Genomic DNA, 25007 nt, shown 5'->3' on the forward strand with positions numbered 1-25007 from the left:
CTTGGTTTGGCCAGGTCATTATGCCAAACTGTGAGGCTATTTTGGATGTTTACATAGTGCAGGGTTATGCTGAATGCAAGCAGGTCTGCACTTATTCTCAGGAATGAACTTTTGTTAGTGTATAATCAATGACAAAGGCCTCACAGTGTGACAGAGCTGTATAGCATGAATCCACGTCATTTGGCCTCTACATTGCATTTTACAGTCTCCATCATCAAGCCACCGATGCAGATATTTGTGGTAATTTCACCACAGTATCTTAAAATGCTGCAATAGCAACTTATTTTAAAATGCTGATGGTATCTCTCCAGGCAACCAGCAGTGTTGATGTTGGAACTGATAATTAGCGTGTCTGACTTCAGGGGTATGTTGGGTAGCTGCCTGTGAATTTTTATGGCTGCCTTTTTTCCTCTCTTCTGTTTAGTCGGGGCATTTCTTCAAAGCACGTCAGACGTTACATCTGTTCCTTCAATTTAATTTGCCCTTTTTCTCCTATTTTATAACTCATTCTCTTTCTTGCCCTCCGGGCCTCTGAGACAGTTTTAAATCTGCCCTTTACTGCTTTTGTATACTCTGAACATTTGTGATCAAAACTTGGCCACACACACACACACACACACACACACACACACACGGCCCTTAGGGCAGAGGGTGCTGGTAGCGCACCAACACACATCTGGAATCAGTCTCAGCAAAACTCTGTTTATCCCTGTAAATGGACTCAGACCTAAGTGACCTGCTAAGCTGTCTTCGCTGTGGACAGATCTGAGTTCCTCCTCATCACTTCTAAAGTCATGGCTGACACACACAAGAAATAATAATGCAGGTCAATTTGCTCCACAAGACCCAAGTAAGGTTCTGATGAGAGGGCCAAATAGACTCTGACACTAAAACAACAGAAGACGTCCAGAGGTCAACTAACAGCTTTGATGTTTCCTGTGGGTATACACAGTTGGGCGTGGACAACAGAGAGCAACACAAATAAAATGAATACATTAAACATTCCATTGTGATGTTCATTTTAAGACCAATATTTATCAAAGCTCCAATAATTACACCCAAGAAACTCTGAAGCCCATGAAGCCAGTAGTCAAGCCTCAACATATTTGTTAAAACTAAAAACTAAAAATAAGACATTTAATAAATATGTTATTGTTGTGACATGAGTGAAGTTATGACAGAAACAGAAGAGCAGCTCCAACAATATTTGTCAACAATATTTTTGACTTTCAACATCAGTTTTCTATTGCTATTTTGTAAAAGCAAATTATTTTAATTATGTAGTGGATTAATTTTGTCTCTAGTTACAACAGTTTCATACACACAACAAACAAATAGGATGAAGATAGTCAAAAAGAAAGCTGCTTCCCATAAACTGTAGTAATATTTGCTTCTTTCACAAAATCATGGAATAATGTGGTTTTCTCATCTGTCCACACATACCTCCTCTTCTCCACAATTTCTTCAATTTTTCCAGTGCAGTGAAATGCCTATGCCATGTGATGTTTCCATCACATGACAAGAACATATGATACAAAATGTGCATGTAAAAAGTAGGGATGAGCTGATAAGATACTCAATATCTGTGGTCAAAATCACTGGATCAAACATCCGAAGGTAAATGTAAAACCTGATACAAACTAAAAATCATATATATCACATGCTTCACTGTGCACACACTGCAAAAATGTAAGTAAAAATCAGCAAAAAAAATGTTGTTATGTTGTGGGCAGCTTATTTCTTCTTTAAGGGAGAAGAATATTTTTTACACAGTTGAAGAATGATGTCTTTGAAATAGCTTGAAATTGCTACAGCACAAATGTGTTGTTCACAGCTTCATACATTGAAAGTATGGATGCACCGAAATGAAAATGTTGGCTGAAACCAAAAATCAGGAAACTGAAAGCCATGCCTGGTGTCTTTGTTTTTATCACATGCTGGTTTATAGTTAGTGTTGGAGGTGAAAAAAGTCTTAATGGGCATTAAGTAGAGTTTATGTTAACAAGGACTCACAGGTCACAATAGAGACAATAAATGGCTCACTTCAGACGTTTTACTAGTAATGGCACAATATCACTTTTTCATATATGATACTGATATCATGAACTTGAGTATCTACCGATACCAGTCCGATGTAGTAACTTTAGATCGGTCCATCTGTGCTACCTCATCAGAAAATAATACAGTGCCCTTTTCGCATATATTTTACAGTTTTATGCTTTTACAAAGATTGTTTTAAGGTCATTAAAGGTACAGTGCCATGTGTGTTCAAAATCATACAGGTAGATCAACACATCTGATTTTATGTACATGTAATGAGTGTTTGTGTGTAGTAAAGTCATATTTTATATATATATATATATATATATATATATATATATATATACATACATAAATATACGTATATATATATATATATGCATTTATTTTTTCACAAATAAAAGTTCAAAAGTGTCGTTTTTATCCCCATAAGGATTAAAATTATTAGAAACATTGGCTTGAAGTGGAAAGTAATTGCTCACTTTAATTTCCAAAACACTTGCGTGGGGAAAGGATAGAATTATGGGCCTGACATCTAAACCCCGAAAAATTACGTTTTTTTTATATGTGCGCATGCTAGGTAGGTAAGTGAACTCAATGGGTAGGACATTTTATTAGACCACCGTCACTTTAGCTTCATGCTAACAACAGAAGCAGTGCATCGTGTAAAAGCCCAGAGTCCTTCACTGGACTGGCAGCCATACAAAAACAGTATGTACATAATGTATGTCTTACCTTTGTTGTTTTAACACCAACCACGTTTAAGCTGTTACCTCCAACATTTAAAGGCTGTGTTACTTTGAGGTGAGTCCAGGTAAATGAAGACACACCTGTGGTTGATTAGTGGGCAGGGCGGCAAAAATAGGCTACGGAGGTAAAGTCCCGCGTGATCTGTACAGGTGACAAGGTGCATTCACTGACTTTACCCTGAGACAAGACGTTTGTAACACTACAGTTATTTATCTTAAAAAAATAAAGATGACACAGGTGGAAACTTATTAGTGGCATTAGATCGTTTTCACAACAGATATTTTCCGAAATAAACGCAGGTTTTACCAGTAACATAAACTAGCTTTGCACTCCAGTTTTAAGAGAGCCAGGGTCTTGCTATTGTTCATGTGTAAGACTAGGTCACACTAAATACTTGACACTTTAACCTGTAGAAGCTCTACTTTCCCCTGACAATTTATTTGTGTATTTGTGAAAAGGACCTTTAAATATTCCACACAATTGGACCATTTACAGACCATTTTATACACCAAGAGCAAATTATTCAGCCACATTTTGCCAAAACTATGTAGATTCATCATTACAACACAATCATGTAAAGAATTTAAACATGACCTCATTTCTACAGTACATGGCAGGTGTATTATAATTTTGTCACTTATTATTTATTCAACAATAAACCAAAAGGTTTGATGACTTTTGAGTTGCACTTCAGTTATGTTTTACTAAAGGTGGTGGTGGAGAATAACAAAGAGGAGCAGAACTGCACTTTGTAGCTCAACTGAGACGGATTTATTTCCTTGCTGCAGCAAAAGCTCAACCCGAGGTTGAGGTGTCATCGCTTGCTGAACACCTCTTACTAACCACAGGTGTATTCCTTCGCAAACAGACAGCCTCTTCCCAATAAAGAAAAACCCTCAATTACCCACTATGGTGGACACCTCCTTCAATAACTAGTCCCAACAACACAGTGAAGCATAAACCTAACAGTTACCAGGGTTACAGTGGTATATGGAAGGTTATTGAAAGTCCAGTCAGGTGTTTACTACATGCTTCATTCAAATCTAATTACATTTTTTATTTTTATTTTTATATTTTTATTTTTTAATAAATACATTTTGAATGTCAAATTCTTTACATTCATGTAGCCTTCTTCTTCATTGCTTTAGAGCAGTGGTTCCCAAACTTGTCACTGTCCTGTACTGCTTTAGAGTATTTATTTCATTACAATTTAAGACAAACCTGAACTGAGTGAAACCTGCAGTGTGGATGTCATTTTGCCTGTGGGTGAGCATGACAGACGCACTTCATTAAAAATTACTACAAGTCAAAACTAGGTAGTACATCATTACCTGCTCCACTAACGACCAAATACTTACTTCAAAATGAATATGAATTAAACCTGAGTGGAATTCAAAACAACTGTTTCATAGAAACCCCGATTCACCTTTAAAAGAAACACAGTTCAAACATTCATGTCATTCAGAAATGAAATTGAATGAAGGAGGAGTGACTGAGCCCATCTGCATTCACTGATTATCTTCAGACCATTAAGGATTCTCAGTAAGGTTTTTTCTGCTCAGAGAGAGAGAGAGAGAGAGAGAGAGAGAGAGACACTTAACACCTATTTGGTTAAGAACATGACTTTGTTTGTCTGTTTTCATATTATCTTACCTGCGCTGATTTCTTTCTCCCTGTGGAGAAAAAATAAGAGGATTACTTTCATGGACATAAGCACTTAAAGTAGAACTATGCAAACTATGCAGTGAAAAAGAGGAAACCGTTGTCAGAGGAAGTGAGGAAGAGGACAGGACTATCTGACCGAGCAAAGAGCCAAACACAAGTAAACATCAGACTGGCTTTTTTTGAATCGTGAGAATTGAAAAAAGAATTATGCAAAAATGATGCCAGCTAACACGGACATGGCTCCACAGCTTGTGTTCGCCAGCTCCACTGAAACATTGCACATGGCCAGGAGAGGGGAAGGGAGGGGGGAGGTGAGTTTTTACAACAGTGAAGATAAAGACAAATGAATGGATGAATGTTCATGGTAAGGTTCTAAAAATATGTACTCCAAAACTGTAGGTGGAGCTCCGAGGAATTAAAAGCAAAAAAGCCACCAGACTTGCAAAGTTCTGCTTTAAATTATGATGATAATCATAATAATATAACCAGCTGTCACCCAAACACAGATATCTATTATCTATTATCTGACAGGGGTGCAGGTAGCTTATCAATGAGACAGAAGTAGACCAGCAGTTCCTGCGTCCATGCAAGGTAAGTGTAGAAAGCAGTAACCACTGACTTAAGTGGGCAAATATTAAGTGTTAAGTGTTAACTTATGTCTCAGGTGCTGACTCATAACAAACACACTTCAAAAACACCTGACATATTTCAAATATTCATTCTTATAATCTCATTAATGATGCCATATACATTCCTCATCAAACGATAGATTTGACCGATTAAAAACCAAAGATGAGCACACTCACCTGAGTGCAGGTACAGCAGCATTACACAGAGAATGCCCAGCAGTGTAATCATGGTGGTACCAAGAACAAGGTTAAACTGCCAGCTGCTTGGTTCTGAGCACAACAGACAGAGAACACAGAGACGGCTGGTGTCAGTAGTGTTCCTCAGCTGCCACACTGTGGTAGCTCATGGGACTACAACTCAATATCTCTGACTTGGCTTTTCACCTTCCACAGTCAGGATGAAGCTCTTTTTGATGGGCACTCGCAGGGACTGATGAGAGACGCTGCAGGTGAACTCTCTTCTCCCAGGATTCCTGCGTGACGTCTCCAGGTAGAAGAAAGCCGACAGGGAGTAGGTCATGTCCAGGTCGTGTTTGTGGCTTGACATCAGGACGTTGTTGAGCGCCTTGGGCAGAGGCCCCCCGACCCTCTGGCGTGACGCATCTGGGTCCTGCTCGAACCAAACTATCTCCACATCCAGAGGGTAATAGCCCTCTGCTGTACAGATCACCTTCTGCTCCTCGCCCCTCTGCAGGAGGAGAACGGGTCCAACGTTGATGGAGACACGGGGACGCTCTGAGGAGAGGATAGAGTCAAATCAAATGTATTTTTAAAGCTGTTTCAGCAAGAGGTGTCTCTCTAGAAATGATATCTCTGAGACATTTATCAAACAATAGAACCAGCTGAAGACACACTGAAAACAGGGCTGCCAGTAGGGACACAAGGAAAAACACATTTTAGACGTGTGCTAGTAAAATCTACATCTGCTTATGTCTACAGTGTTGTAAGAATAGGATTTTTTTTTCTGATTGGAAACTGAAGTGTTTTTAGCTTGCAGTGATACAGGAGCTGCTCTTCTACTGCTGCCGTGTTTGGTAAGTTTGTGTCCCTGAGGGAAATCTGAATGTAAGTTGTGAAACAGTCACAAAATAACACATTTGAACTTCCTGGTGGAGGCAGCAGTGGGTGTGGTGCGTGCTGTGATGTAAAAATCACTGATCATTTTCCCTGTGGACTTTGGTGCTGGGAGTGTAAGGTTTACAAAATGACAAAAATTCCGTTGCCAAGCAGGAAAGTGGCAAGATTTAAGTTAGTCAGATATAGTTAACCTTAAACTGACACATATTTTATTAGGTAAATCCTTTTTTTCAGTGGCAACAACCAGTTTTTCCTTGTGTCCCTGCTGGGACAGGCATCTGTCTCTCAGTGAGAGCAAGCATCTGTCCAAGGGCAGTTGTTGATGCAGAGGTGTGGTCAGCACCCCTACACCAGCTACTGTCAAAACATCACACAACCACACTTTTAAAAAAGAACCTTTTAAAGAGGATCAATATTTTACAGACTCAGATACCACACTGACTGACAATGTACTGTCTTACTTTAAACCTCCAACAGAAAGTCATATATTTACATTTTTTATATGTATGTCATGATCCTTTTAGTGACTCTCTCTCACCTTCGATGTTCAGACTCATATCCATGTGGAAGAACAGTGGATTCACTGTCACTGAACAAATGTAGGTCCCCTCACTGCTCATCTTGGCGAAAGGGGGCGTATAGGAAGCGTCACCGTCTGCAAGATTCTTCACCCCAACCCCGCTGCCCTTTGTCTGGCCTGAGCGGCTGTGATAGCTGAAGAGTGTGGTTCTCTCCCCGCGTCGTCGTGAGTGCCACTCCACAGTGATGTCCGGTGCTTTGTGGTCCACAGCAAACTGGCAGTGAAGCTTTGGTTGGGATCGCAGACCTACTTTCAATGATGGAGTCTGTGTTTTAATGACCATGGCCACTGTGGACGCACATGTGAAGACAGAGAGAGAGAGAGGCCAATAAGACATATGATAATGAATTAACACAGAGGGTAGCTTGTATTCACTTACAATTCATAGAACATTTTCTCATTTCCAAATATTTGGTACAAGAAAATGCTATTTTTTCCACTTCTCTTAAGCAAATATAAGCAGAAGGTGACACAACATCTAAAGTCCAGTCACCACAGAAGAGAGATACGATGGTTCTACTTGATGTCATGGCCCACAAGGCTGTGTAGCGGTCAGCAAGTGGGCAGTTTGAAGCCAACAACCTTTCTGTGTTGGTTTCCTCTCACAGTCCAAAAACATGCAGAGGTTAAGTGAACACTCTAAATTGCCCAAATGTGTGAATATGAGAGTGAATGGTTGTTGGCCACAGACTGCTGACCTGTCCAGGGTGTGACCCTGCCTTTTGCCCTATCTCAGCTGGGATGAATGAATGAATGAATAAATAAAGAATGACAAACTAGATCAAATGGCAACAAGTCATGACCTTACCCATTTAAAACCTTGAGATTCACTTCATTCCAAACCTCATCTTTTCTTTGCTGAATCTGTTTGAATTTAACTTATTTACTTTTCTGCCTCTGTCAAGCTTAACAACTTTTATGCACTATTTTTTTTTTTTCAGATTTTCTGTGTTTCCATTCCATTTGTTTTATGTTCAAGTTGAAAAAGTAAATACAAACAGGCTAATATAAACCTGCCCAATAACCATATTCAGTCTTCATAAAGTGACATCATGTCACTTAGGAGCTCCACAATTTTGTGTAAAATTGGGTGAGGTTGTGTTTTTTCATGCACAAAGTAAAAATGATGGAAACCCACTTAGTGATCTTTACCTGTTGTTGCGAGCACCTCTCTGTCCGTGATGGCAGGCCAGCTGCGATAGTCCTGCTCTCCAGAGGGAGTTTGGTCAGTCGACTGTCTGAGAAAGCCAGTGATGACAAACAGGCCTTTCCCGTGTTTAAGGGTGCAGCTGTACCAGCGGCTGTACTCGTGTGCCCCCTTGACAGGCCAGCGGACATGGATGCCCTGTGTACTGTACCTACGCACCTCACACTCCAACTGCTCTGCCTCCACTCCCTCTGCATACCGCCGCAGGTCCAACTTAGATCCTAGAACACAGCGAGAAAACAACAGAATCTAAGAAAATAGTGCAGTTCTCAGCCTTCTTGACACCACAGATTCTGACTCTTACCAGTGACAAGGAAAGTGATAGCATGTGGGTTAACAGGAGCGTCGTCTTTTTTCCCAAACTGCAGCATAGCCTCTCTGTGTAAGAGCTGAGTCTCAACATGACCCTCGTTATTAATATTCACCACCTCGTCGATGAACTGACAGGGCAGCCATGGCATCTGATGAGCACACAGGACACCTGCAGGACACACAGCAAATCCTCTCAGTTTAATACAAGACTGTATTTCACCAACATGTAGAGTAAAGTAAAGTGTGTGACACTAAAGTACAAGAGTATCATGTGGTACAATATAGACAGTGAGTTGCTTGTGCAGTATAGTATGGAACACTAATATAATGTAGTACAGCATTACAACATGTAACACACACACACACACAACAAATAAAGTCTCTCAAAGTCAATTATTTCTCACTTTAAAGAAATCTACTGTTTGACTGTATTTATAATGTCTATTCATATAACAGTTGCAAAACGTAATCAGGTTGTTTGCAGATCATGTTGTTTGCAGGTATTTTGGCTTCACGTATCCCCTACATCACCTTGTGTAACCCACAGTAGTACAGTGTAGTACAGTACAGTGTAGTATACTACAGTACAGTCGTATAATGTAGTATATTATGGAGAGTAAAGTGTGTGACACTATAGTACAGTAGTGTAATGTAGTACAATATAGAGAGTAAAGTGTGTGACACTATAGTACAGTAGTGTAATGTAGTACAATATAGAGAGTAAAGTGTGTGACACTATTACGGAAGTATAATGTGGTACAGTATAGAATAATATAGTGGACAGTGTAGTGTTGTTTACTACAGTGTAGTATAAAAATACAGTATAATAGTACAGTATAGCGACTAGTATGGCGAAGTATGACACGTACAGTGCAGACGTCGATTCATTCACGTCACTTTATAACGTGAATAAAAAGACGTAAGATGTCCAATATGTACAACATGAGCACTAACAATGTATTTAGCTTGAGTCTACATAACTTACCTGCGCATAAATACAAGCATATAAGTGTATTTAAGGTCAAATCCATGCTCGTTCCCCAGGCAGCAGCAACAGCAGCAGCAACAGCAGTTGTTCAGTTGAAGCTACACTTTCATTTTCATTTTGGACGAAATATCATGTTCGCCTGGTGCTTCCGTCACGTGACGAGCAGATGAAATAGACCAGGTCAAGCTGGCACAAGGTAAATGTAGATTTATATAAATAAATAAATCTTTACGCCGCATACTTCCGAATATTTAACTACAGCGTACATACTTCAGTGATAAATAGCGTGTGTATCTGTCGCTGAAAAAGTTTAGTTTCGTTTTCACCGCGGCGTATATGAAGCCTGCAGTACTCTGTCTATCCTGAGGAGGCGCTGTGGCAAAATTCAGGCACCCGGTAGCAGCAGGACTGCTGTCTTGTTATTCTTTTGCGTTGACGCGGAAAAGCGGAAGCGCTGTATACAAAGCTACTGACATGCTGCTCTAAAGTAGATGTTGCGACTGCTGTGTACGACTATATATCACTGTAAATGACTGTAGGTCACTGTAAATGACTGTATATATGACTATAAATGACAGTATATATGACTGTAAACGACAGTATATAACTATACATGACAGTATATACGTGTAAATGTCCGTATAAGTGAGGCACAGGTGATTTATGTGACTGAACAAACTCTGGTGCTCTGTGGTTACAGCCGCTGAATGACATTTGAAAACTGGACTAAAACAAGCGGACGAGCCTCATTTCGCACTGTTCAACAGCTAAGATATGACTTTAACGGGCAAAGGTAACATTAACTTTTCTTGTCATTTATTCCTGAAAACACCTCTTTATATTGTATAGAAAACACGGCGATGCACAGATTTGTTTGGATTTCAGCTCTTTTGTTTACACATTACAAAGAATTACACATAAATCAAATACGTACAAAATTTTACTTGTGTTCTGAGTAAAATTTTTGGTCAGAACGATTATCACTGTTTGATGAATGTTGAGATTATTCTTATTTGTTAGTAACACTTATTAGTTTATCATCATCGTTATTATTATTATTATTGTTAGTAGTAGTAGTAGTAGTAGTAGTAGTAGTAGTAGTTCAGGGCTAGCAGCTTGTGTTTTGTGAGAGAGAGCTGCTAACGACAACTAAACATCTTGGACAGGTACACAGATAAGAAAAATAAATCAAATCAGAATTTTTTAGAAGTTATGACATACGTATTCAAGACAAGGGTTAGATAGGGTTTAAATATTATATTAGTAAATTACTTGATGACTCAACCTACAGCAAATCTACTGGCAAGTCTTTCTATAATGCATTGTTTTAGTCATTTTGCAGTCAAAACCCTAAACTTCTCTCTTGCTTCCAGTGTGATAAACAATTATTTATTTCAAATAGCAATTTGAGACAAATTGCAAAAGCTGTAATTCACTTAATCTATTTTTGATTGACCTAAACTAATTAAAAATGTCAGTCAGTCATCATCTACCGCTTTATCCTCAACCAGAGGGTCGCGGGGGGTGCTGTGCCAATCTCAGCTACATCGGGCGACAGGCGGGGTACACCCTGGACAGTTCGCCAGTCCATCGCAGGGCCACACACAGATAGAGACAAACAACCATTCACTCTCACACTCACTCCTATGGTCAATTTGGAGTGTCCAATTTACCTATCCCCACATTGCATGTTTTTGGACTGTGGGAGGAAGCCGGAGTACCCGGAGAGAACCCACGCACACACGGGGAGAACATGCAAACTCCATGCAGAAAGGCCCTTGTTCCAACCGGGGCTCGAACCCGGGTATTCTCGCTGCAAGGCGAGAGTGCTAACCACTATACCACCGTGTGGCCCTAATTAAAAATGTAAAACATGTATTATGTTTATGTTCACATCCTTGCATGAGAGTAATGAGTGGTAGATATTTTAATGGTTCCATCTCATTTTAAATAGGTTACACAGTGAATACTGAACTTAAGCTTAACTTGACAAGTTATTTAGCCCTACACTTGGAAAACACTCACAAGACTTTGGGATCTAGGACAATAACATAACAGTTTTTTTTAATATAATATAACAATTAATATAGTGTAATGAACAGAGTTATCAATGATTAACAACATACATTCTAGACTTGTCCACATCTTGTAAGCCCCACTAGTGTGTTCCACCTTGATGACTATTTGAGCAAAAATTCATTCACTGCTTCTTTCCTGAGTGTGTGTCTGTTTGGTTATGCTTTCAGAGTCAGCGGTGCTTCAGGGAGCTTTCCTCCTGGCTAACAAACTGAGTCTGCCCTCATCACTGTCCTCTCTTCAAAAGGCTGACTGGAGCAGGGTGGGACATCCAGTCGTGGAAACAGTCAGAGAAATCTGTGGGCTGGACGAATGCAGCAGTCATTCCAACCTCTGTAAAAAGAAGATAGTTTGTGTTGTGTGGTTAAAGCTGTTGTGTGGAAAGGATGAAGAAGATGTAGATGCATCATGGAGGGAGAACCCTTTCTTCCCTCTCCAGAACTGCCTCCCTGACGTCAACTATGTTGTCCTTTTGGAGCTAGTAAGATCAGTGGCATGTGCAAACGAATTTGCCCATTTGCTTCTGAGTCTTCCCCAATCTCAGATCTATATTGAACTTGAAAGGCTGGCGCAACATGTGAAAAGCAGCCCTACAAGAGAGGAGGATGTGCGACTGTTTCTGGAGGTGTGGTGGGAACTGTGGAAGGGCAGAAAAGAACAGAAATCAGGAGGAGAGGAAAGCACAGAGGCCATGTTTGCCAAGGAGTTTGCTCGTCTGTCCTCTGAGTCCATCAGTTTCTCTCATCAGGCTGCTAAGAGAATAAAGCTAGAAGCAGAAGATCAGCTAGCATCACCGCCAAACACTGACGTCCTGCAGATTCTGCTTCATGCACTTAAAGACATAAAAGACCACATAGTCTCAACAGATGTCTGCCTCAGTGCTCTTTCTATCTGCCTTGATTCTCTTTATACAGCCTTGCTGATAGACCAAGAGGTCATAATTCCAACCAAAGAGAAGATGCACTTGCTGTCTAAAGCTGTCAGCATCAGAGGAAAGAATGATGAGAAACTCAGCCCTGAACTTATTCAGGATGTTCAGAGAGACTTCTGTGCCTCTCACACACCATCTCAGTTTCAGTCCAACAAGATGAAACTTGGAGAAGCTTTGAATATTATAACAGACCTCACTCAGTTCTGGCTGAGCAGCGGCCTCCTGAAACTGGGTGATGAAGCAAATTTGAGTTACTCTGCGTTTAGATTAGAACAAAGTGTCCGGAGAATGCTAGAGGAAGCAGGCTTGTCTGAAACTACAACTGAAATAGGTGAGATGGATAAACTCCGAAGTTTGCTGAAGTCACTGGCTTTCCCCACCATACAGACGACAGCTGAGGCCGATGCAAAGCTTTCTATGACCATCATTAGTCACCGCCTGAAAGACTATCAGAAGTTTGCCGTGTTGTTTGCCAGTGAGAAGAGCTGGGCCTCCTGTGATGAGCACTGGTTGGACTGCCTGGAGAAGAACCAAGCAGCTTTCCAGCAGCACGATACACTGATCCGCCTCGCCTCCACCCTCATGAGTAAACTCCATGAGAGCTCAAATGTGAGCCTGTGCAGGAAACTGATGAAAGTCACTGCAGACATTTTCTCAGCACTGTCTTTAGAAGACAAGAACAAGTCGTTGGCAGCCATGTTGTGTTTGTCTCCCAGAGGGTTTTTTGGCCACGCCGTTCCCTCTGCTGTCACTGAAGGGTTTGAGCAGGAGCTCAACATGGCCTTCAACTGCATCATCCAAGGAGGAGGAGCAGCGTCACCTGCAGCGTCGCAGGGAAATCTGAATACAGCTGCCTCTTTGGTCGCCAGAGTGGCCTTTCAGAATCCACAAGCCACTTTGAGGTCTTGTTGTCATTCAGCTATTTTCAACAAGGGGGCGTTCTCTCTGATGACCAAGATCCTCCAGCTGCTGCCTGGACTCAGAGGACAGAGAGGAGGAAAAGATGGAAGTGAATGTAGCAAAACAGAAATTGAAAAGCAAAATATGGAGAAAACAAAGAATCGTAGCAGTCTGCTGTGCAGGTGTCTGCGGGAGACGATCAAGAAAAAATCATTGTCGGAAGGTGAAATAGAGCAGTTCCTCAAGTTTGTTGGTCTGCTGATGATGCCAGTGGAGGGAGAAGGAAGATGCTTCCTGCCACCTCAGGAGGTCGTCAACTTCTTTGTGCTGCCGAACCTCTCCACTGTGGGTGAGTGTCCAGTGTGTGTGAATGCTGCGAGAGGAGAGCGATAATAAAACAATAAAGTCAGAGAGGAATGCAACTGAACCACAGCTGTATGTGGGTCTTAAACCCGTCTAGAAACTATAGGTAGTGCTGCTTTACTAAATCCTTATCCAAAATGTGTCTTTACATTATGTCTTCTAGTTGAGGTAGAAAATAGTTCACTTCAATTAAAAAAAACTATTTGTCCCCAGGGGGCAATCAAAATAATAAAATAATTCCAAGTCTTTCTCTTTATTTCTTTCAGGTGACGGTTTGTTTGACAAAGACGTGAGTTTGAAACTTCTCCACACTGCTCTTTGCGTGGACGTCCAGGATCAGGCGTCTTCTCCTCACTGGGTGTTGAACTGCTCTCCCTTTCCCCTTCTTTACGTGCTCGCCCAGCTGCACGACCAGGCCCATGGGTCTGTTTAACTGTTCTTAATTAAGATACCTACCTATTATTATTATTATTATTATTATTATTATTATTATTATTATAATTATATTGTTGGCTTTTATTCAGGTATTTTAGTGAGTTCCTTAAAGTTAAGTTATAACTCTGACCTGCCTTTTATTTAAATCTCTTGTAGTTTTTGGGATCAGACAACAGAGGGTGCTGTCCACCATTTGTCCATGGAAAACAAGGAGCTGCTGGAGTCAGTGCTGTCCATTCTGGGGCAGGTGGTTGGTGCAGAGGTGGCAGCAGCTCCAGACTCTTGGTCCAGAGCTCTTTTCTGGCTCTACAACAAGATGGAGGGACTGGATTGGACAGTTAGGTTCCACCTGAAGCCCGTGTGGGGAGAACACTTTAAAAATGAGGTTCCCTTGTCACTGCTGACTGTGTCTGAATTTCCCGAGCAGGTAAATTCCTCTCGGTGTTTCTTTCTTTCACAGATGTTGATTTTTATGATTTACTGTTATGTGAAGTCTCAATGTTCTGATTGTATGACTCTTATGACAAACCTTGATACATTTTCATGTCACATTTTCAACGACCGACCACACATGTTGAGTGTGGCCACTACTGGTGTAAAATAGGCATGCTCGTTCTCAGTGACAACATGGCTGCCAGTGGGGGACACAAGGAGAAACAGATTTTAGCCATTTAACAAAAGGATCACTACATAAAATGTGTACTTAGAACATCTACCTACAATATCAAATATCAGTTTGCAGTATTTTTCCAACTGGACCAACCTTATTTGGTAAGTTTTTATCATTTGAGTGACACAGAACAAGGGATTTCAGCACTGAGTATGTGTCATGACCTCATATAACAACACTGTACAAAGCCCGAACTATCCCCTTAAGTTAGCTATGCTGCTCTGTGTGCCCCCTCCTCTGCAGGAGTGGACAGGGTTGGACCTGCCTCAGTACGGCCAGGGCACCGGCCTTTTGGCCTGGATGGAGTGCTGCTCTATATCGGACTCCCTGAGAAGCACCATGTTGTCCTACCTCTCTCTGGACCAGCGCCGGCTCGACCATGTCAGCATGTTTAGCAAAGGCCTGCTAGTGGCGCTGACCCAGACTCTGCCCTGGTGCTCCGTGTCCCAGTGGTCCAGGCTGCTGGGGATGCTGAGGGAGCTGATCACCTCTGGACGCCTCCATGTCCCCTTCTCACTGGAGTACGTGGATTATCTGCCCCTCCTGGACCTGAGGAGGTTTTCGTGTGAGCTCCGCCTGTCAGTGCTCCTGCTGAGAGTTCTGCAGCTGCTCTGTGGGTCCAGCTGCTCACACTGGCTCTCAGCGGAGGGCTGGGCACATGTTGGCAGGTTGTACGCTCATGCTGTGAGGGACGTGCTGAGCTCGGTAAGAGCCAAGCTGCCTCTCCCCTCAGCTGGAGCGCGGATGGTCTCTGCTTCAACGACTCCTAAAACAGACGCTAAAATTCCCTGCGTTTCAGTCGAAGCTACGACGGTGACTGAAGACTCTGTGATGGAAGCAGACAACAACAACAAAGAGTCACACATGGAAGAGGAGGAGAAGACGCTTCCCAGCCAGGAAGTCCTTTTTGTTCTCAGCCAGCTCTTCTGCCACGTCCAGCACATCCAGGTACACATTTATATCCATCCCATGAACTGTGATAACTCTGGAGTCTTTTTAATTTTATGCAAATATAATGTGTAGGTGACAGCAGTAGTTTATTTAATGTACTGGATTAAAGTCTCAGTGATGACCTGTCCTTCTCTCAGGTGATGATGCCAGGTGGCCAGTGTGAATCCCTCTTCCTGTCCAGTTTGGAGATCCTCAGCCATTACAAAGCCATCATGGCTGCCTTCCCTGACAGCAGCAACGTGCTGGAGAGCGACAACACACGACACTTCTTCTCCACCATCACAGACAACCTGGAAAACCAGGAGATGAAGGCTGTGCTGCAGCAGAAGATCGCTCAGCTCATGACAGCCGATGCACACTGATTTCTTTTTTTTTTCTTCACTGGGAATCAGAGTTCAGATGCGTACACAGGACACTCTGTATTTGCTTTAGTTTGTTACTAAGGTAAGGATGTCATTTCAGTTGAGCTCAGATAATGGAGTTACTGCAAAGTCTTGTGTTTGGAATCTGAATGAATAAAAAGACAACATTTCACAGCAAATGTCGTCACAAGTGTTACAATTTCCTGGTACTGATACAGACTTAATCCTTTCTCTGGTGTTTATGAACATTGTATAATATGTGAATGTAGTTTCTATAAATAATACACTTTCATAAGGTGTGTTTTAAAGTCTTAGTCTATACCAAATTATAACCAGTTGTCCTGATACATTTTTTTGGCATAATTGATAAATCAATCAGCAGCTGCATGTACACAGCCCTAATGGGAAAAAAACAAAAAACAGCAAATGAGAGTCAGAGTGCTTCTTTTTAAGTGTTTAATCTCTAATCTCTTCAAATTGACACAATCTCTAAATTAATGTAACATTTCAGATCAAACAAAATCAGAAAATGACTATTCTGCTTTGTAACAGTCTTACATTCAAGATTCTAACTGTTCAAAGGCAAATCACATGGCTAATGGCTTTATTAATTAAATATGAGTTAGTGCATTATATCTGAAATACAGTGAAGCATTAAGTGTATTTTACTGCATCACAGCTTATTACGTAGTAACTACTGACACTTCAGAGGAAATAAAGGCTAAAACATTAATGCCAGAAATTCACATTAAAGCTACATAAGAGTGTAGTGCAACTGCTGAGACTTCCCTGTATGACATTTGGGGGGAAAAAGGACATTATGAGAGAAAAAAAAGTCAAAAAATTCATTTTAAAAAGCTATAATATACTTTGAAAAGGTAAGATTTTGAAGGAAAAAAAGCCACTGCAACATGATGATCGTGAAGTAATGTTACAACCACAGTTGACTGTATATAAATATTTCATGTATATAAATCAAAATGATTTTTTTCCTCTAAAATATGACCTTTAATATTCTTAAATGTCCATCTTCATTGTCTCTCAAGTGGAAATGTGTATTTGCAGTTGGCAGTACACAGATTGAACGCCACACACAACCATCCACAAGTATTTGATCATTTCCTCTTGATTTATGACTTCATTCTCAAAATGTCCCACCTGGTTAAGCTTGGAACCAGGTGAACCCTTCAGGTTGTCTTCTTCCCGTCTCTGTCTCCGTCTCCTGTCCCCCTCTTCTGTCTCTGGTAGAGCCTCTTGGCTTTCTTCAGCAGCAGAATAAACCAGTAAACCTGTGGAGCCAGGATCACCAGATTACCCACGTTGCAGTGCAGTGGCAAAGTGAAGACCACTCTGTGCAGAGGAATCCCAAACTGTCGAGCGTACATCCAGTACATGAAGGGAAAGACCAAGATCCGACATGTGAAGAAGCTCAGAAGGACGATCACGCCATTGATTTTGTGCAGCACGGAGTTGTCCAGGTCCAGCTGGAGGTCAGGGCACAAATAAAAGGTCAACACAGAGGTGAGCAAGCAGCACTGGAGTGGTTATAACACTGCTGCCTCGCAGGAAGACGGTCTGTGGTTCAAATCCCAGATACTTCAGCTTCCTCCCACAGTCCACACACTTGTAGAGTCCAGTGCAGTTAATTGTAGAGCAAATCAAATGATTGTTTTCTATTCAAATCTATCTCAATGTGCCGCAATACAATAATCAAAAAAAATAATGAAATAAAGAAAATAATTGATATTTTAGATTGTTCCATGTTCTTTGCCAGTTAAAAAGTATTATTAATATTTTACATACAGTTTCATAACTTCATGTTCACGTACTTACATTATTTTTGCATTTAAATTAGGGCCGAGCAATTCAAAGTTTTCAATAGTTATTTGAAATAAGGCAATTAGCGAATCGCAATAGCTGCTAATTCAGTGGTCTCAAACTTGTGGTTATAGTGAGTTGTTTTTCTTTAATTAATAGATTAATTTTGCATCGTAAATGTTTTTTATTATTGTGAACTAAATATTGTTGCATATAAAAACAAATTCTACAATCCAATCCAACTGTATTATCTGTACAGCAACCACAGTGGGCCAAAGGGCTGTAGAGAATAATAGATAAAAGACATTAAAACTCACACACACAAAGCAATAAAATACTTGAAAGGAGTAAAATGAATTAAAAAGACATAAAACAATAAAAATGTCTGTGATGATAGCATGTGGTTATATCATTTTAAGCCCCAGGTCATTTGAGTTTGAGACCCCATTCTTATATTCTTTAATGTTCTATCTATTCAAATTCAATAAAGTTCAGTCATTCAAACATCATTCAACTCATTCAGTTCTTATTCCCGCAAAAATATATCTGTGTCATTTAAAAAAATCTGAATCGACACTGACAGAAAAACCTGTTTCAGTCGACCTCTTCTGAAGACATCAAGTTCTATTAGACATATTTTAATGTCTTCCTTATTAAGATGATACTGTGTTAAGTGGTTAAAACAAGTACATTATTGTACAATAATGATGATCAGGTTTACCTGGATAAGGATTCTTCCTAAAGAGATGAAGGGAGTGCTGAACTCTGTGGTCAACAAGCAGCCGATGAAGAAGTCGCCCTGCCCTCTTCTGAAGAACTGTCAATAGACAAGAGTTACCACAGTGTGTGTGTGTGTGTCAGTCTGTACATGTATCTTTGTGAGGACATTCTGTCTGGGCTTTTTCAGGGTTAAGACCAGGTTTTACGGTTAGGCACTTACAGTAGGTGTGATGGTTAAAGTTAGGGTAAGGGGCTAAGGAATGCATTATGTCTATGACGTGTCCTCACTAAGATATAAAAACAGGTTATTTTGTCCACAGTGATCAGTTTTTACCAGAACGATGGGCAGGAAAACAGTGAGCAGAGTCAGGTGGTGCAGGACCAGCATCCAGTCTTTGAGCAGGAAACTTCTGACCGTCTGCAGAGAGTGACTTCTGTGTGCACCGGCATCATGTCTGAGCCTCTGAGTATAGAAGTGGGTCAGATACATGGCATAGATGTCGTAGGCCATGTATGGAGCTCCAAACACAACAAAGCCATTGACCAGCCAGTGACTAGGGAGAGACACAAAGCATCGTTTTTATTTATCGCTCATCTCCTAAATCCTTCAATTTTGTATACACAACATGATAGTTTTTGTTGTGTGGTTGTACAAGTCGCCGACATAATTGTCAGTACAAACTGGGCTGTGCTTGACACAGGGAACACCTGATTTTAGCCACTTAACAAAAGGCTCACCTAACGAATGCTGCATCTGCCTCGCTCTACAATATCATTAGAATATTATGATAACTTAAGGCAGCAAACCACTCACTCACTCACTCACTCTCCTGAACCAACGTTCACAAAGAATATTAGCGTTTTACATTCACAAAGACACAGCTGCTCTACTGCTGCCTTGTTTGATCAGTTTGTGCAACTCCAGTAAGTCTGGAGGAACAAAATAACACATCCGAACTCAGGGGCAGCCGTGGATCAACAATCACAGATTTTCTCTATGGACCTTGGTGCAGAAGAGTGAGAGTTTCCTGATGGAAAAGGCTGTCGAACACAGATATTACATAAAACATATTATTAAGATATCACAGACTTAAGCAGACTGTTGTAAAGCAGCTCAATTCAGTTGTTCCTTGTATGTATGCACTATGTTTTATATAATATCATATATAAAAAGTAGCAATTCAATGTATTTAATACATACAATTTTACTCCGTGTCCTACCTGTCCGTCATGACGTCACTACATGACGTCACCACTGTAACTCCTGCAGCTGTAGCCAAAGAAGCGTGACAGGCAGAAACCAGCCTGTCATGGAGACACAAACGAGAACAAACACACTGTTTATACATAAAAACACAAAACTCACTCCTTTGAAATATATGTATAATATACAGCATACAAACATATACAAACATACAGAGCCCTGGACATGACATGGTAAAAATAATAATAATAATAATAATTGTGCCCACAAAATAGCCACGAAGTAGATATAATGTGCTTACAAAATACTAATGAATAAATCATCATCCCTGGACAGTTGGGTAAGCAAATCGAGCGCACCTCCTCTAAGGTGGACACAGAGATAGCGTGATATGGTTTTATTTTAGCCTGGGAATTCGTGGCCACGAAGTAGTATTTTGTGCGCACTTATAGCTATTTCGTGGGCACAAGTTATTAGTCCATTTTAAGGTCCTATGTGGCGCTTTCCGTTGATATTTTACACAACAACTGAGTAAAAATACACCTTATTGTAAGTCGCTTTGGATAAAAGCGTCTGCTAAATGACATAATGTAATGTAATGTAATGTAATGTTACATTCAACAGTTGTACAGCAATATATCACGTGACAAGACAACAAAGGACCCCTTGACCCTTTGTATCAGCGCCGAATGAACCAACTCTTTCTAAAAACTCCAAAGAGTTCAGATATGTTTGCACTTTAATTCTAAAACAGACATGAACACAATGTTAGGGTTAGTCTGGTGAAGCTGAAGCGGAACTGCTGACCTCTCGCTGACAGAAACCACGTCGCCATCGCTCCAGTGCGGCACACTTGACTTGAGTATTTTCCTGAGAGTGTAGAAAAGTCCTGGGAACAGCACAGCGCCACACGCTAACCACACTGTCCACATTACTACACTCAACTCTTCCTTTCGCTTTCTGCCGCCTGCAGCTGCTGCTGGCTACTGAGTCTGCGCAGTAATGAGCGATGACGTCACTCAGGGGCAGCCGCTCCACCAATCACCACTCAGCTGGATAAAAAATACAGATATATGTGTAATTATGTTGTTTTCTCGTCAATATAAACACTTCACATTTCCACTGGGACATTGAAATGACGTCACGGTTTTATATTCGTGTGTATGTTGTCTCTCCAGTGCTGGTCCAACCCTTTATTTTCATTCCCACCACCTCTGAGTAGCCGGTGCTTGACTATTAATGATACAAATGCAAAACTATCAGCTTTAACCTAAACTTAGAGGGCAGTAAAATCACAAAAGTCGCCTCGTATTGATTTGCACTTTCATATTCAAAGTGAAGCACTAAGTAAACCAGTTTAATGACTTAAAACTGATGTGAAAATGTGCACTAAATTAATCTTCAACTCCAAAATTCAACAAAAAAAAACCTTATCAACATTATTTAGTTATCTAGATTTATTTAGTATGTTAAAATGTTTTTTTCTCTCCACAGACTATTGCCCCCCCCCCCCCCCCCCCCCCCCAAAAAAAGCGCTTACTTGTACATCACACTTATGACTAGCACTATATGGTTTGGCTTACTTGAAGCACTTACTTACTTCTAGCTCTTGTTTGTACCCAAATGTTGAAATGCACTTATTGTACGTTGCTTTGGATAAAAGCGTCAAATGACATGTAAGGTAATGTAATGTGATGTCATGTCATGTAATGTGATGTCATGTCATGTCATGTGATGTGATGTGATGTGATGTGATGTGATGTGATGTGATGTGATGTCATGTGATGTAATGTAATGTAATGTAATGTCAGTCAGTCATCAGTCATCATCTACCGCTTTATCCTCCACCAGAGGGTCGCGGGGGGTGCTGTGCCAATGTAATGTAATGTAATTATTCTTGCTGCAAAGTCAAGAATGCTAACACTGAAGTTATACATATATTCATATATTATGTTTTATTATTTTAGATGTTTTAAACTGAAAAAGTAAGTAAACCTAATCTTCTGCAACTCACTCCAAATGCCCAATGCCTGGTTTTGAAAAATGCCAAGACGTGATGGAGAGAGAGGAGGATGGAGGTCCATACATTTTTACTCATTTACAGATGAATCACTGCCTCCTGGTGTATGTAGTGACTCAGTAGATCAGTGTGATATGTGTCGCTGTATATTTTGTTTTCAAATGGTTTTAAACATTTTTTTTAATGGAAGATGTCCGACTCTTTATTCAAGGGCTTTGTTCTGACTGAATGGATCCTTCATAGCGATGTTAGGAGCCTCCAGAGTGATGACGACCTCTTCCAGCCTGCTGGACCTTTTCAGGGCAACAAATCGTGAGGCTGTGGGGGCCACAGAGCTCTGACCACAGAAATAGGCCACGCTGGGATAATAGAGCAGTAGGATGTAGGACAGACCACTGCACTTCTGTGGTGATTACTGACCATGCATCAAAAAAGAACACATTTGATGCATTTACCTCTGTGATCAACATTGTGTGAACTCATTTGACAGTGGATGGAGTATAACAGACATTAGATGTTACATAATACAGATTTAAGGCTGCATTTCTTTCCCATCATATCAAAATGTCTGTTATTAAAAAAAAACAAAAACAAAAACATGGCACACCTGCTACCCCTCGCCTGTCCACTAGGCGCTGCTGCAAGTCAACAACACAGTGCTGACTCTGTGAAGCCAAAAAAAGACAAAGACTGGGAAGTTTTGTTGACTTAATTTTAATATATATACATGAGCATGCATAATTATACATATACTTGTATATGTATATATGTATGCTCATGTGTTCGACTGCCACTGTTACAAAGTGTGACTCATCACATTATCACCTGTAAGCATAAATAATAACTTTTTTTTCTCTCTTGAAACCTGGTAAATAAACCAACTGAAAACAGTTAGGGGTCATTTTCAGCACCATTGAATAATAGTACATTCTCTATATTGCATCAGAATATAAAAATATACAGATATAGTGTTTATTTTTTTTTTTATCTTCTTCTTTAAAACATTCTTTCCATGTTGTTCAATGGCATGAAACAAGAGAGGAAGAAAAGACCTCATACTGACAGCGAGGGCTGTAACCGTTACTTGTCGTCTATCTCATTAGCCGTTAGCAGCGCGGCACGACGCGGCGCTGGACCGTCCACTCATCCATTCACAGCACTTTTTAAAAAAAAACAAAAAAAAAAAACGTCAGTAGCAGCCACACGTGGGAGAAAGAAATGAAAATAAAGCACAAGGTAGAGGGTCGTCCTCTGAGGCATGTCACGCTCACAGTGCCACTCGCCTCCCGACCACTGACGGAGAAAGGGAGTGGAGAAGATGCAAGCGGAGACATGGGAGTGTTGTTGTGCAGTGGAGAGTGGAGAAAACCAAGCAGCTGTGAGCTCCTCTATGCACACGTGAATGATCACAGTCCAAAGTGGTGATGATGTCGTGATTCTCTGTGTGCTGGCCTAATAACCCCCCCCCCGTCCCCCCCACAAAACCTTCATCAAGTCAAAGCAGAAAAAAAGAGTCTGTGTTAATGGTTGGAGGCAAGCGAGAAGATCAAGACTTAAAGACAAAAGAAAGAAAGAAGGAGAAGCAAAGGCGCGGTCAGGAGAGTTTGGTTTGCACTGCATAGAGAGGGACTTCTGAGATGGAGACAGAGACACCATCTGCTCGGTGCTTGAGTGGGATTATTGCCCCGTGTCAGCCTCGCACCCTTACACACACACACACACACAACACGCACACACACAGTTTAAACACACACCTCCACTCAGAGCCGGCAAAACACAAGAGTAAAGACAGAGAGACAGAGACAGAGAGAGAGACAGAGAGCTGCACTCCTCTGGCTCTGTCTGTAGTGAAAAAGTAGTGTGTGTCTTCATGTGTGTGTGTGTGTATACTGTATAAGTGTGTGATATGTCCAAATACAAGTCCAAAATCGGCCTGGCTCCACCAACACTTTTGTTTTTCCACCCGTCCATCCATACGTTTGTCCATCAGTCCGAGTGGTGCTGAGACTCGCCGTCCTCCAGGAGGCTTCACTTGTTCTTCTTCTTCACATCCGCGAGGACGAAGCCAGCTCATAGAACAAGACGTAGGCGTCACTGCTGCGCACTTGGCTGGAGGACATTGGCGTTACTCTGAAAAGAGACAGAGAGACTTTAAATACTAAATGAATGGATATACTGGAAAATGACGCATGCAATGTACACAGCAAGTTCAATTAAAGATAGATAGATAGATAGATAGATAGATAGATAGATAGATAGATAGATAGACAGACAGACAGACAGACAGATCGATCGATCGCTGATGAATCTGTTTGTTTCAAAAGTGCATTACATAATAATGTGTTTGTTGAATTTGCATAATGGAAGTCATTTCATGTTTTTATGACACACTGCACTTGGAAACAACACAATAACAATGACTGTGTCCATTATTCTGAAATTCGAACATGAATGAAGCGCTCACACATACCTGGAGTCATTAAAGGTGTACCATTCTCCCGAGTTGGGGTTGCGACAGTAAGCTGTGTAGTGACCGCCCATGGTGGTGCCTGAGTGGTTAGACACTGCATACAGGTTGTACACGGCGTTTACTGCAACAGCAGAGACACACAAACAGCATTCAGATTCAAAGATACTGGTTCTTTTACGGCGACAGCACAGACGCTCTGATCTGACGCTCTGAGAGGTCGTTCACAGGCAGCCTCGCTGAATTAACTAACGCATTAAACCAAGAAAACAAAGTCTAAACAAAGACAATGGCACATCAGCACTGCTTTTCCCTCACCCCAAATTCACTGCCCGGTGTGTGTTTAAGATTAATCTGGATTATGGAGGTTCCAGTGCTATTATTTTTCATCTAGGTCTGGTGCACGTCTCATCATGTGAACGGCCCCTAAAGCAGTTTCCTTAACTTTTTAAAGATGACAAACTCTTTACAGCCATTTCTGTAACATTTAATATGATGTTGAATGGATAAACCAAGAGATAGATGTCACATCATATGTGTTATGTAACACACTAAATACTAATATCTATATAACAATTTCTTAACTCTTGTAAACGGGCATGAACAGCTTTGACGCTGCTGAACATAATTGTTATATACATGCACCTTTAAAACAGGGTAGTAGATGCTCATCTGTTTTAAAATGTATGTATAATGTAATGTATAACAGTAATCAACAGTAAAAGCAATGACTGGTTTTAAAGACTGTGGGTGAAAAAATGAACACAATCTTTTTTCATTGTGCCAATGAAACTCTCAATGAGCTCTGTGTGTGTGTGTGTGTGTGTGTGTGTGTGTGTGTG

The 25007-nt window shown here is 40.9% G+C and overlaps 4 protein-coding genes across 13 annotated transcripts in view; 1 reads left to right on the plus strand and 3 right to left on the minus strand.

Moving 5' to 3' along the window:
* Positions 1-3270: 3270 nt before the first annotated feature.
* dhrs13b.2 (dehydrogenase/reductase (SDR family) member 13b.2) lies at positions 3271-9551 on the minus strand. Its single transcript, XM_058634163.1, has 8 exons — positions 9246-9551; positions 8253-8429; positions 7894-8169; positions 6700-7029; positions 5469-5819; positions 5262-5354; positions 4444-4463; positions 3271-4344 (listed from the first exon to the last, which is right to left on the minus strand). The coding sequence occupies exons 1-8, from the start codon at positions 9289-9291 to the stop codon at positions 4330-4332; spliced, it is 1308 nt and encodes a 435-aa protein (XP_058490146.1). The 5' UTR covers positions 9292-9551; the 3' UTR covers positions 3271-4329.
* A 151-nt stretch (positions 9552-9702) lies between these two features.
* Positions 9703-16135, plus strand: gemin4 (gem (nuclear organelle) associated protein 4). Its single transcript, XM_058634564.1, has 6 exons — positions 9703-10041; positions 11495-13504; positions 13785-13941; positions 14110-14380; positions 14867-15571; positions 15712-16135. Exons 1-6 carry the CDS (start codon positions 10023-10025, stop codon positions 15934-15936), a joined length of 3387 nt encoding a protein of 1128 aa, XP_058490547.1. The 5' UTR covers positions 9703-10022; the 3' UTR covers positions 15937-16135.
* Positions 16136-16378: 243 nt separating this feature from the next.
* On the minus strand, positions 16379-20668 carry LOC131462970 (TLC domain-containing protein 3A-like). Its single transcript, XM_058634565.1, has 5 exons — positions 20486-20668; positions 19696-19779; positions 18809-19028; positions 18476-18571; positions 16379-17420 (listed from the first exon to the last, which is right to left on the minus strand). The coding sequence occupies exons 1-5, from the start codon at positions 20608-20610 to the stop codon at positions 17124-17126; spliced, it is 822 nt and encodes a 273-aa protein (XP_058490548.1). The 5' UTR covers positions 20611-20668; the 3' UTR covers positions 16379-17123.
* Positions 20669-22396: 1728 nt separating this feature from the next.
* Positions 22397-25007, minus strand: part of usp2a (ubiquitin specific peptidase 2a) — a 56275-nt gene continuing 53664 nt past the window's right edge. For all 10 annotated transcript variants that reach the window (XM_058634416.1, XM_058634415.1, XM_058634414.1 and 7 more), the window contains 2 exons: positions 24169-24289; positions 22397-23828 (listed from right to left, as the gene is read on the minus strand). In XM_058634416.1, the coding sequence (XP_058490399.1) occupies positions 23744-23828; positions 24169-24289 (206 nt within the window). In that variant the 3' untranslated portion in view covers positions 22397-23743. The remainder of the gene's footprint in view (positions 23829-24168; positions 24290-25007) is intronic.

Source organism: Solea solea, chromosome 7 (genome assembly GCF_958295425.1).
Source record: "Solea solea chromosome 7, fSolSol10.1, whole genome shotgun sequence".
Taxonomy (NCBI): domain Eukaryota; kingdom Metazoa; phylum Chordata; class Actinopteri; order Pleuronectiformes; family Soleidae; genus Solea; species Solea solea.